Here is a 12,676-nt window from a genome sequence, read left to right as displayed (position 1 = left end):
TACTAATCAACATGATAGAGGTTACAACTTAAAACAAGTGATGGTATGGGGGGGGGGTTGAGTGGGGTGTCGTAAATAATAGGTCTGGAGGTGAGAAATGCAGAGAGGTAGAGAGATAACCCAGGGATAGAACAAATAAACTTAGGGAACCAATAACCACAAAGATAACAGCAATTAGACATTGGATGACTAGATGAAGTTCATATGAAGTTCTGGTAGTGTGTAAGGAAACCAGAACCCACATTAAGTCCCTCTTTTATGGTGTTAAAATGTGTAATCATTTTCATCTCAAATGTTTTTCTTTCCTGAGAGTCTCTGAAATTTCCTTTGAGTACTTTAATTTTTAGGTTTTGGATGGAGTGATTGTTCTGTGTGAAATGATGTCCTACCGGGGTGCAATATTTTTCTTCCTCATGGTTTTTGATGGAGCTTCGGTGCAGGTTCATTCTAAGGTGCAGCTTAAGCCCAGTTTCTCCAATGTAGCACCCTTTGTCACATGCAGAGCATTGTATCATGTATACCACGTTTGCCGATGTACATGAGTAAGAGTCTTTGATGCTGTATGTTTTGTTGTTGTGACTGGCTGTGTTGCTGTCACATATATGTTGGCAAAGTTTGCAGCGGGATTTGTTGCATGGTACGGTGCCATTCTGTGTATGCTCCTGTTCTGGGGCCAGTTTGCTGCGCACCAATCTTTTTCTCAGGTTTGGTGGTTGTTTGAATGCCAGTATTGGGTGCTGAGGGAATATTTTTTTCAGTATGGGGTCTTCTGAGAATATCTGCTGTAGGTCTTTAATAATTTTGCGGATTTCCTCAAGAGTTGGCTTGTAGGTAACTACCAGAGGGATCCTGCTTGTGTTATCCTTTTTTTTGTATTCTAGAAGCCTTTCCCGTGGTGTCCTTAAAGCAGATTTCATTTTTTGGGATATAGTTTTTTCCTTGTAGCCCTTTTTCTGAAATGACTCTGCCAGCGCGCCCAGGTGTTTGTCTCTGTCCTGAGTGTCAGAGCAGATACGGTGGTATCTTATGGCTTGGCTGTAAATGACACCTTGTTTAGTGTGTTTGGGATGAAAGCTTGAATTGTGAAGGTAGCTGTACCTGTCTGTGGGTTTTCTATACACGGAAGAGTGAAGAAAGCCGGAGGTGACGGTGATGGCGCAGTCCAGGAAGCTCACACCGTGTTTTGAGAAATTCATTTTGAGTTTTATAGATGGGTGGAATGAATTGAAAGATTCGTGGAATTTTAAAAGGAGAAGAAAACCTATAACAGAGTAAACTAAGTGTCATAGTCATATGTAAACCTGCCATCATATGATATGTCTAGTGCTCTGTATTCAAAGTATGAAAACCTGTGTTTTGAACCAAGTTGTTTTATGGAACAACAATCAGTTCCAATTTGTAGTGGAAATAATAATAAAGTACAGAAACCTTTTTTAATCTCTTCTGTGCTTGGTATGCTTTGGTACGCTTCAAATATGCTTTCATACTTTGCCTAAGCCTGTTTGGCGATTGTATACAGCGCCTAGGCAAAGTACGGAAAATTATTCACGCTTCCCACTTTGATGTATCCACCTCCGCATAGTTAGTGGCACGTAGGTCCCAATTAATTAGTTTGGGAGTGTGTAATTACCAAATTATTCACTTCTGTACGATTAAAGACGCTTGTACTCATCTGCATAGACACCACTCTGATCTGATAGGAATGCTATCCTATCCTGCCATTCCTGGACTGCAGATCCCTTCACCCAGCTACACATTTTGCTTTATCTGGTAAGATGTGCTCTGTATACTTTATTTATTCATCGCTGTAGGATGACCGATACTTCCTAAGTGGCTCCCTTGATGGCAAACTCAGACTCTGGAACATTCCTGACAAGAAAGTCGCCTTGTGGAACGAGATCGATGGGCAGACAAAGCTCATCACGGCTGCAAATTTCTGCCAGAACGGCAAACATGCAGTGATCGGCACGTATGATGGAAGGTGCATCTTCTACGATACAGAGGTATACTTTTCTCAAATCTTTTTTTTCTTTTTCTTTTCAGCTGCTTGCTAGGACTTACAGGAACAGGGCAGAGGAATTATATGAACTGACACTTTGGACTGACTGATAGCAATGTTCTCTCTTAGATATGAGTAGTATTTTCTTATTCTATTATATCACAGAATGCAGCCAAAATGTTAACACTTTTACACCTTCCTATTTTTGTTTACAATCAGACGGGAAAAAAGCCAGGACATTTATATGCCTACTTTATTCTTTCTCACCCAATTGTTAGTCTGTGTAGCTGGTGACAAGTGTTTTGTTCACTTTGTTAGCACTTGAAATATCACACGCAAATACATGTCCGCTCCACCAGAGGGCGAAACAGAGTCGGCAGAAAAATCACAGGAATTGAGCCATTGCCGGGAGAGAATAAGGTACGGCTGAGATTACCCTTTTCTTACTAAACTTATTAAGACATTTTTTTTGTTTTTGTTTTAATTCTGATTTATCTATTTTTTTTCAGATCCTTGTTACATCCAATGACTCTAGGATAAGGCTGTATGACCTAAGAGATTTGTCTTTATCAATGAAGTACAAAGGATGTGTCAACAGTAGCAGCCAAATTAAAGCGAGCTTCAGGTAAAACATGTCTGCAGTAAATGAAAAAAGGCCATCTGTTTACTATAAAAAGGGACGCACGTAATGACGTACACGTTTTTATGCCCTACCGTTATTAATAATCCTTCCCCAACATGCACCCATTGCTCCTAGTTTATTAAATTCAAGTACCACTGGTGCTTAACTGGAAATAAAATACAGAGAGTGGCTACAATCTTCAGAAAAACTGCCGGTATATTAGTAGAGGATTGCAACGTAAAGCTTTGTTTATTATTTTCCCATTAAAAATGCATTTTTATACAATCAGAAATTTCCGTATAGTCCGGTGTAAGGCATCTGAGCTGTGACTGTACGCTGGAACCTGTCATTAAAATGTGAAGATTGACCTCATTTTATTTTTTTATGAAAGTATTTGTTTTTGCTTACTCCCAAAGCCATGATTATACATATATTGTAAGTGGCTCAGAAGACAAGTACGTTTATATCTGGAGCACATACCACGACCTTAGCAAGTACACGTCTGTTAGAAGAGACCGCAATGACTTCTGGGAAGGAATTAAAGGTACGTTCATAACATAGTCTTCATCAGGCAATTTATTATTATGTGGTCAACCTAGAGGCATCTATAATGATTGCCTAGAGGTCCTAGCCATCCTAGTGACAGCAATTGGTGTGATCTCCCCCTGTCTTCATTTAGCACACAATGCAGTTGTCACATCCGCCATCTTTGCCCCAAACCCAAGCCTGATGGTGTCAACAGATGCAACATCCGAAAGACAAGACCCTGATCATAAAGCGGAACAGGCAGAATCTGACAAAATACCATCTGGTGAGCTTTTTTTGACCCTAAACATATAGAAGGCTAAAATGAAAAATAATTTTAAATAATCTTAGTCACTCTAGTGACACCTATATAGTCACACCTATATTTATTTTTAGACATATTTTACAAGATTTATTGTGGTTTTCTCCCATATATGTTTCTTGTTTAATGAAAAGTAGTAGTGTTACAATCTCTAATGTTCTAGCTCTGGCTTCTTGCCATGGAGATATTTTAGAAAACAACCCCATCTCTGTAAAATCTAGCAACTCCCAACTTGCTCTTTAGTGAATAAGCCCAATGTGTATATTCTGGAAATAAATTATTATTATTTTCTTTTTGTATTTTAAGGAGCTTTGAAGTCTGATCACACAGAAGTCCTTCTGTCTGCTGATTTCACAGGAGCAATCAAAGTATTCGTTAACAAGAAGAAGAATGCATCTTAAATCTATGTCTGGCTGCATTAGCTCTGAGTACTAGTAGGTCATTTTCCCAGAAACAATGAGATTGAGGACCATTGAGTAGACAATATTACAGCAACGTTCTCCTTCTAGTAGTCAAAGAGGCAGATGATATTGACGGATTCTGCTATTAAACTTTTATTCTCCATCAATCTAGATCTTTTAGCTTACCCTAAAATAGTTGCATGTAATTGTCTCAGTGAACTGTAAAGCAGTGCGCTCCATTTTCCTTAATTAACTATTAATCATTATCGTCCATACTTAGCTGTATGGATTATCGGTTGTGGACCTGCATATTTTTCATGTTAGGACCATTGGGATGGGTGTCCCGTCACCTTCACGCATCCCAGCTTCATTAATTCCAAGACAATTACTTGTGTTAATTGTTTTCACAACGTTGGATCGCTTTACAAGATACTCTGTAACATCCATTAAATGCACAGTTTATCCTGAACCCTAATCTGTTGAACATTTTTTTCTAAATGACATTGTTTTAATGAAAGATCACGTAAACGCCAGATGAACGTTAATGAAATGCTCATCATTTCTTCTCGGTAAGCGGGAAGCCAGTTTGTCTGGGATTTCCCTGTGACTATTATATGAATAACATCAATGCCAGTAGATTTAATCCGTTTGGATCCACAAAATCAAGTGTGTTGGAAATTCCAAATCGAGTGTTTTGGAATTAGTGTGAAGTACGAGAATTCTGCTGCTGTAATATCTTTTACCTTTTGGTGCCATTTGGAGAATATGTTAAGCAATCTCCTGTTAGAAAAATAACCACAATGTTTTTTTTTCTACTCTCTGACTTTCCTGGCAGAAAAGGTGTTAAAGCTTTAGTGCTGCAGAAGTGTGCGTTTTTACAAGCCTCTTCAACATTACTTACGCCAAAAATCGGCCACTCTGCATGGTTAGGCGGCACCAGCTGACATTGACCCAACACCCGTGCCTTCATTGGTTAAATGCGCTTATCAAAAGAACTCTTTAGTTGACACCAAGCAATCTCTTGTCTTGAATCTCTTGATTCTATTAAACTAAAATGTGCATTGCAAGTTTTCTGGCCATAAAGAAAAGACAGATGGCCTTATTCGCTAAATGGTGCCAACACACGAAGCACCTTTTTGGCAAATGAACCACCTAGTACTCTTCAGTTGTGCATTTGTGTTTTTTTTATTATTTTCCCTATATGGGGGCATGTATGCTGATTTCTTCATGTGACTGAAAAGCTACTAGAAATGTTTTGTTGCACAAAGCTTTTTTTTTTTCTTTGTTAGTAGATAGATAGACTAAATTAAATCTGTTTCTTATGGGTCACACATTGTACAAAATTCTTGACAATTCCTGGGATTTGCCTGCAGCCTTTTGCTTCTGTTTCTGTCTTCTGTTATGGATTTTCTTCATCTACTTGATTTGCAAATTAAGACACACAATTGTTGTGTCGTTCATAATATATATATATATATATATATATATATATATATATATATATAATTATAACAAATCCCATTCCTTCTGCTTAAAAACTAGTCAGAATTTTATTTTTGTTCTAGTTTTTTTATGTTTCTTTCCTTTCCAATGTGTAAAAGAGATAAAATTGTTTACATTTTTTTTTTTAACTATTGTAGTTAAGTGAAAGCTTTTTTTTCTGTTCAGATATTCTGGGTAAATTAAAATATATGTAAATATGTTCACTATGTACCAATGAAATAACTTTCTGGCCTGAATAAGCCAGAATATGTTGTTGATGGTTAACAGTGTTAAGGAAAAAAAAAAAATATATATAATTAAAAGCTGATCACAAAAAACATAAATGCCTCATTTTCTTATTTATGGCAATGACCAAAGTGATGTCATGAGATGCATGTCATAACCTTCACAGATTATATGTAAAAAAAAAAAAAACAAAACAGGATTATGTGTGCGTTACATCTGTTTACATGTTTCACTTGTGGATAATGACATAACAGGCTACTCACCAAACGAACGGGGTGTAAAGGTAGGATTTGGGAAAATACAGGTCTACTATCCCAATGTGGGTTTACTATAATATAGATCTATATATTCATATCTATTATATACTGCTTGGTTACATTACACTTGCGTGTTGCGCCAGAATAGGCAGGTGTAACCTCTCTTGTGTGATATCCAAGATAAACTACTCAATGCGGAAATAAACCAAAAGTACATAACCAATGTATGCTTCCATAGATCACTCACTAGAAGTGTGTGTGTGTGTGTGTGTGTGTGTGTGTGTGTGTGTGTGTGTGTGTGTGTGTGTGTGTGTGTGTGTGTGTGTGTGTGTGTGTGTTATATACTGTATCTGGCACTGTTCAACTACAGCTAGCGTTCACTAGATGGTGCTCTAGGCCACAGTACAAGTTTGGAGAAATTGCTCTTGTGATACTTGGGAGAACTTTCAGTCTGGTGGAAGCCATTCAGCCCCTATGTTTTTCTTTGTGTGCTATTAGGTCTTTGTTCAGTCCATAAATTAGGGATAACAGCTAGGCAGAAGCAGTTCTAAAGTACATTAATAATTCATTATTGAAAATGTATACAGTGCTGAGTGTAGTCCCAAAGAAACAATCAATGGGGGTCGGTTCTTTGGATTAAGAAATGGTTTTCCACCAGACTGTATAGTTGCCAAAAGTCTTAATCTGGTTGGATCAGGCCATACGGCGAGGTCTCTCCCGACCAGAGCCTTAGATGTGAAGTGAGGACGTTTTACTTAACTAAAGCAGTAGTTTTAGAGGTTAATGCAGTCAAACGTACATAGGATAGAAATACGGCTCCTGAATCTAAGACGAGACGAACAACTGATTAAGGTCTGAGCCTATACTGATTTTTATGGTCATGCAGGAAGAAGCATATTATAAGGAATTGTCCTTCATAAAGAGGGAGGTATATTATTACTTTTAGGGGTTACAAGCCCTAGGAAGTTTATTTACTTGCGTTCTTACGTTCGAAGCCCATCCCCGGTGCGTTGAGTTAGCAGGTCGATATAAGCTTGTACTGGAAAGATACAAGTTGGATTGCGCTAAACTATGATCCTGTTGCCTGGTCAGGTACACCTTTCAGTACCACGGACAGCTGAAAGTGGGTGTTTTAGTGCACACCGCCAACAGCAGTGCTCACTGTCGGTGCATGAGGGTTACGTTAGGAGCTGGGATTGAGCAAAAGTGTAGACTATCGGTTTTTAAATTCAGGGTAGAAGTGTAGCGCCACAGACAGCGGGCACAAAGTGTACACAAGTATGCTTTATGTCTTCAACAGAGGCAACAAGGGGAGGAGTTATGAGACAGAACCTCGGTAACTAAAGAATGGCTGTACTGATGTGTAAGAAGTCCATACAAGATCAACTCAAATGCGCAAAAAAAATAGGGATGGAGTGGACCTTAAAATAATTATTTCTGGGAAAGATTTCTGGCATTTAGATAAACATGAAATCAAGCAGGGTCGGTAGAACATTTAAAGCAAAACCTAGACAAGAACATTTTGGACCTGATCCGCATAAACTACCCAAAAATGTAAATTCAATTTAAGATTAAGAGTTCAAATAATAACTTTATCTCTCAAGTGATTAACCTACAGATTTCAGAAAGTTACCCCCTCAGTCTGGTTCAACTAATCCCACTGACTTAGTGGATACAGCCCTTAGCTTCATTGGCGCCAATACGCCAGATCTTACTCCTATTGTAAAGTTCCTTTAAGGGAATTAAATATTTGTGTTCGTTCTCCAGAATTTTATCAATGAAAATTTGTAAACCTTTCCACTCGGTGCTTCTTTGCTGTTTATATATTACCCCTTGTACAGCGCTATGGAATAGGGTGGCGCTATATAAAAGAATAAATAGATAATAATGAAGAAAAAAGGGAAGTCTTAAAAGAAGCACACTTTCCAGCTGTTTTAGGGCCCCTGGGCTGTGGAATGAAACATGTGCAGAGTTGGTACCCATGTGCTGGAGTCCTGACAGCCCGCAGCGGTAGATGCAGCCTCCCGCATCCGGCACAGCAGAGGAGGAGGAGCCGAGCGCAGAGCTCCACGCAGGGCAGTGTCAGCAAGAGGCAGCCGCAGGGAGGATCCGGGGACACCGGGGCTTCTGTGACTCTCACCGACATGGCTGAAGTGAGGAAATTCACCAAGAGGCTGAGTAAGCCCGGCACCGCGGCAGAGCTGAGGCAGAGCGTGTCCGAGGCGGTCCGGAGCTCTGTCATCATGGTGAGTACCTGGATCACGAGCCATCACCAAGCACGGGAGTCTCCCAGGGGCGGCTCCGACTCCCATTATCCTCAGGCACGCGTTTCCTACTCGAAAGGCAGCTGCGGTGCAAGTAGGGAGCTTTGGGTTGCCCAGCCCTGCTGGATCCATCCCCGGACAGTCCCCCTGGCTGCGTAGCTCCGTGTGCTTCGCTTCTTTCTCCGTGCGAATAGCCCAGCCTGGCTTAACAGAGTCCGGCGAGAGGAAGTTTGCGGACGAAGCAGCGCAGTGTTACGGATCACTCGTGTGGTTGGGTTACACTGCAGACTCTCAGTGGTCGCAGCCTGGGCGGGGTGCGCAGGGGGCGACTTCTTCTCCCACCCCAGTGCAGCTCACACCGCTTTGTTGCTGCTGATGGTGGAAGCCACACCCTGGGGCACTAAAAAGCCCTGAGATGTCTGGATGGTGACTTAAGATGAATCCTCAGTGACTTCAGGGTTTACCTTACAGCAGCCTGGGTGCTGATCCCTGATCCCTGATCCCTGATCCCAGATCCCTGATCCCTGATTCCAGATATATGAGCGGCTTCTCTCTCAGTCCCAGTGATTTCAGTTTTAGCCGTTGCATGGAATTAAAAGATCCAGCGATTAGGGGCTAGAATTGTATCGATAGGAAATGTATTTCAAACTCTCCGGTGAAATCCAGTCTCACACAGAATATGACGGAGGGATTGTCGCCACATCCACAAATTCAGCGCTAAATGATGCGAAATATGTCAGAAATCAAACTATTTCTGGAGCTCGGCCTCCTTTAAAGAAGCCAAAGTTGATTTAAAATCTTAAAAAGCGTTTCCTCATTTTATGGCTTGGAATCAGAGCTGGGCTGCGATCGCTGTCGATATACAAACCACCAACCTAGTGCTTGCAGGCCCTCGCTTTTGCATTTTATTTACAATACATCATACCACCCATGTGTCCCTCTATAGGAGGGACAGTCCCTTCTGTAGCGTTTTCCGCCCTAGGTCCTAGTTTTAAGGAGATTGGAATGTTTTCCGGGTAGGAGTATATCACAGTGTTTTACAGCCCTGAAATCTTAACTTGCCGTGCATGTCCACAGGGGTCTCCTTAGACCCTTCTTGACATTGGCCGAGAAAGCTTACCGGCGGAGAGTATGCCACGTGTCAGGAGATGTGTTCTCCTCCGTGGGTAATAGGGGGTTGGGGTGTAAAAGGTTAAATGTAAAATTCTCCAATAAACTGTAATATTGTACGAAACTGTAGTGCTGTCTGTCGGATGTCCCCCAATTTACTGTCCAGCTGCAAGTTCTGGTTGAAGGGGGTCTCATATAGAAAGGTTTGAGGGTCTTATCATTTTTGGTTATTTAGCTACTTGTGGATTGGTCCGTGGGCATTCTTTTACAACTAGTATTAAGGACGAGATCGCAGGGTGTTTTGCTCATGATGGAAATTTGTGTCTTAACTCCCATTATTCTCAGTCATTTACCACTGCTGATTATATATAGAAGAGTAATCTAAGCATTATTTTGTAAACTTTTATTTTTTTAAGTAATTCACATAATTTTAACATTCCCAAACCTGAAACTATCGAACAGTCTTAAAAATGCTGGCCGCATTCTCCCAGGTTAGAAGCTGGACCCCGGTATCTGCATTTATAATATGAACGGGTATCGTTTACAGCATATTTGGATACACAAAAACTGCATCAGGGATCTGAAAGTAGAGGCTGGGCCTGAAATTCTCAGACAGTTGGCACGTATGAGTAAGGGAGTCATAACATTACACTGATAACACAATCTGTTTGTCAGCGAAGTGAGTTCTAAGCGTCGACCCACAAAAAATGCTAAACGGCAAAGAAAATGCATCTGCGTTCCGTTCTGAGTTCAGTGCGGATCACACGTTGTTATACGCCGGCCTGTACTGCTTGAACTATAAATAGATTTTAAAAGTCATGATAATTATTGATGCAAAAAAATATCTGCTTGTAAATTAGAGGTAGGATTATTACTTATCATGGGAATTGTGGCTATTTATTTAACTAAAGAACAGCCTCCCAGCAGAAGTGGTAGAGGATAATCACAACACCGTAGATGGAAGTGTTACTAAGCCTCCTAAAGAAACCTTTCTCTTTGACTTGTTGCATAAAAGAGGAAGTTTTTTTGTATCTCTCTGTAACAGTCTGATAATCTTGAAGCTGCTGTCCCACCTACTCTGCTGAATTCAAGACATTTGTTACTAAATGCAGAAATAGTAGCATCAGTCCTAGTACCAATGCCACCTGTAGGCAGATGACACCCGAATCTCCTCTCCCGACCTTTCACTCTCTCCTCCAATCCGTATCACCGACCGTCCTTCTGGAATTGCATCATGGATGGCGTCCTATTACCTCAATATCTCCAAGACTGAGTTTATGATAATCCTGCTGCCCCCTCGGTCTACAATTCCTGACATCTCTGTTATGTGTACAACCCCACCGTCCAACCAGCTGACCAAGTTGGCTGCCTTAGTCTCAGGCATCAGTCTGCTCTCTCCTCCGTCCCTCACATCCAGTCCCTCACCAATTCCTGCCGCCTTCACCTGAAAAACATCTCCAGAATCTGCCCATTCCTCACACAAGAAACGACCAAAATATGAATCCACTCCCTTGTGATATCCCGCCTGGATTATTGCAACTCGTTACTAACCGGTCTCCCCCTCTCCTACCTTTTTACCGCTCCGATCCATCCTCAGCACTGCAGCTAGATTAATGTTTCTCTGTCACCGCTCCTCGTCTGCCGCTCCTCTGTGCCAATCGCTCCACTGGCTCCCCATACCCTCCAGATTCCACTTCAAACTCCTGACCTACAGAACCCTAACCCCCTTATATCTCTCCCCTCCTATCCAAATACCCCCAACTGCTCTCTTCTGCCGTCAGTACCTCTCCCCACTCCCGCGTCCAGGATTTACCGGTTCTGTCAGCAAAGATAATTCTGGCTGGGTGCCTTAAGATACATCGATACATGCCTGTTTGTCAGTTTATTTATATTTCCTTCCCTGGCCCGTTTCTTTAACCTGACAAAGGCTGTCTCTTTACTTTACGGCGGCGGCGGCTTGTCTTCTGATAGGTGGCACCTCTGGATTTTCTATGCATGCGCAATCTCCCAATATTTATTAGTATAAAATAATGGTCATTATTATACAAATATTATATTGCACATGGCAAACCTTCATAAGGAGCCCTTTAATATGTGTTTGTAGAAGGCATTGTATTGATTTGATGTATACGGCCCCATGCATGTATGGCAGAGAACGATAGCCATGGATTTGTTTGCTGAATAACCAGTAGCCGCCCGTAGCTATACCATACATTTACTCCGTTCTTTAAACGGCCGGAAGTAGTTGTGCATGTGAGTTTTGTGGGTTTTTATAAGGGTGGTTGAGTCTTACTCAACAGGAAGCATGATGAACTGCGGAAGAACACTCCTCTCACATACTACGAGGGGCAGAGAGAAAGACCACTTTCCCTTATGTCCTGTATGGTTTCTATACGATACAATAAGCTTTAAAGAATGACAATTAGTTTTTAATTACTAAATTAAGGAATAAAATTAACAAACTCTCAAATACCGCATTCCTAAGATGAAAACACTATATGACCAAAAGTATGTGGACATCCGTCCTAATTACCGAGTTTAGGTGTTTCAGCCACATCCATTACAAAAAGAGGTATAAAATCAAACTCAGACAGCCATCCCTATAGACGAACGTTGGCAGTAGAATGGGTTGTGCTGAAGAGCTCAGTGGCATTAAACGTGGCACAGTAGGCTGCTGCATTTGCCACATAGCAAGTCCTAAGCAGCGGCGGGGGGCTTCATGAAATGGGTTTCCCCGGTCAAACAGCTGCACACAAGTGTTGTATGGAGTGGTGTAAAGCTCACCCCACCACTGGACAAATCCAGGTCTGGCAGATGCCACTGGAATGGATCGTGTCTTCTGTAAAGTTCTGTAAAGCAAGAAATATGTATTGCTAATTTTAATGTAAATGTGTATCTAATGAACGCCGTTCACTATGCAGAGACAATTATGATATCATTGGTATCACTTCCTAATAAGAATATTGCAGAATATTATTACACACATTGTCACAGGATATCATTTTATTGGTAGAGATGTATGTAAACATCATCATAGCAAGGTTTTTTGAAGCCGCCATATTTATATTTTATTTTGAGACGATGCTTCTCACATCACAGAAAACGTGTATATAACGCATCATTCCATAGGACGAAAGTGAACCTCCATAGCTCTCCGGCACAGCAGAGATAAAAGCCGTTTATCGCGCAAGTGTTCGCTTGCACAGTCTATAAACTGGTGACTTGGATGCTACCTTGTATTCCACTGTTTAGCACCCCGGGTATAGACTACCAGCCGCCATTGGTGCCAGGGTATATTGGCATGAGTGTCTTACTATCTTTTCTTTCACCCCTTTCGAGGCCATAGGATTGTGTAATGCACTGCAAATCATTGTGTTTAGTGTGTTAGAAGAAGAACCACAGCGTCTTCCTGTTTGTAGGCCGGTGCAGCAGACCGAAACTGTTAACC

The 12,676-nt window shown here is 41.2% G+C and overlaps 2 protein-coding genes across 2 annotated transcripts in view; both read left to right on the top strand.

The window, feature by feature from the left end:
* LOC149298222 (WD repeat-containing protein 44-like) overlaps positions 1 to 3,869 on the top strand; it is a 42,359-nt gene extending 38,490 nt beyond the window's left edge. Inside the window, exons 15-20 of the mRNA XM_089487670.1 lie at positions 1,812 to 2,003; positions 2,318 to 2,419; positions 2,509 to 2,624; positions 3,038 to 3,165; positions 3,301 to 3,432; positions 3,775 to 3,869. Coding sequence (XP_089343796.1) covers positions 1,812 to 2,003; positions 2,318 to 2,419; positions 2,509 to 2,624; positions 3,038 to 3,165; positions 3,301 to 3,432; positions 3,775 to 3,869 — 765 coding nt within the window. The remainder of the gene's footprint in view (positions 1 to 1,811; positions 2,004 to 2,317; positions 2,420 to 2,508; positions 2,625 to 3,037; positions 3,166 to 3,300; positions 3,433 to 3,774) is intronic.
* Positions 3,870 to 7,998: 4,129 nt separating this feature from the next.
* The window catches only part of LOC149298221 (dedicator of cytokinesis protein 11-like), a 71,983-nt gene continuing 67,305 nt past the window's right edge, over positions 7,999 to 12,676 (top strand). Inside the window, exon 1 of the mRNA XM_089487669.1 lies at positions 7,999 to 8,100. Within this exon, the coding sequence (XP_089343795.1) occupies positions 7,999 to 8,100 (102 nt within the window). The remainder of the gene's footprint in view (positions 8,101 to 12,676) is intronic.

This window comes from Sceloporus occidentalis, unplaced genomic scaffold, assembly GCF_023333645.1.
Source record: "Sceloporus occidentalis isolate IW3139 unplaced genomic scaffold, rSceOcc1.0.p SCAF_34, whole genome shotgun sequence".
In the NCBI taxonomy this organism is placed as follows: Eukaryota; Metazoa; Chordata; class Lepidosauria; order Squamata; family Phrynosomatidae; genus Sceloporus; species Sceloporus occidentalis.
Note: the sequence above shows the minus strand (reverse complement) of the source record. Positions and strands in the feature narration are given on the sequence as shown.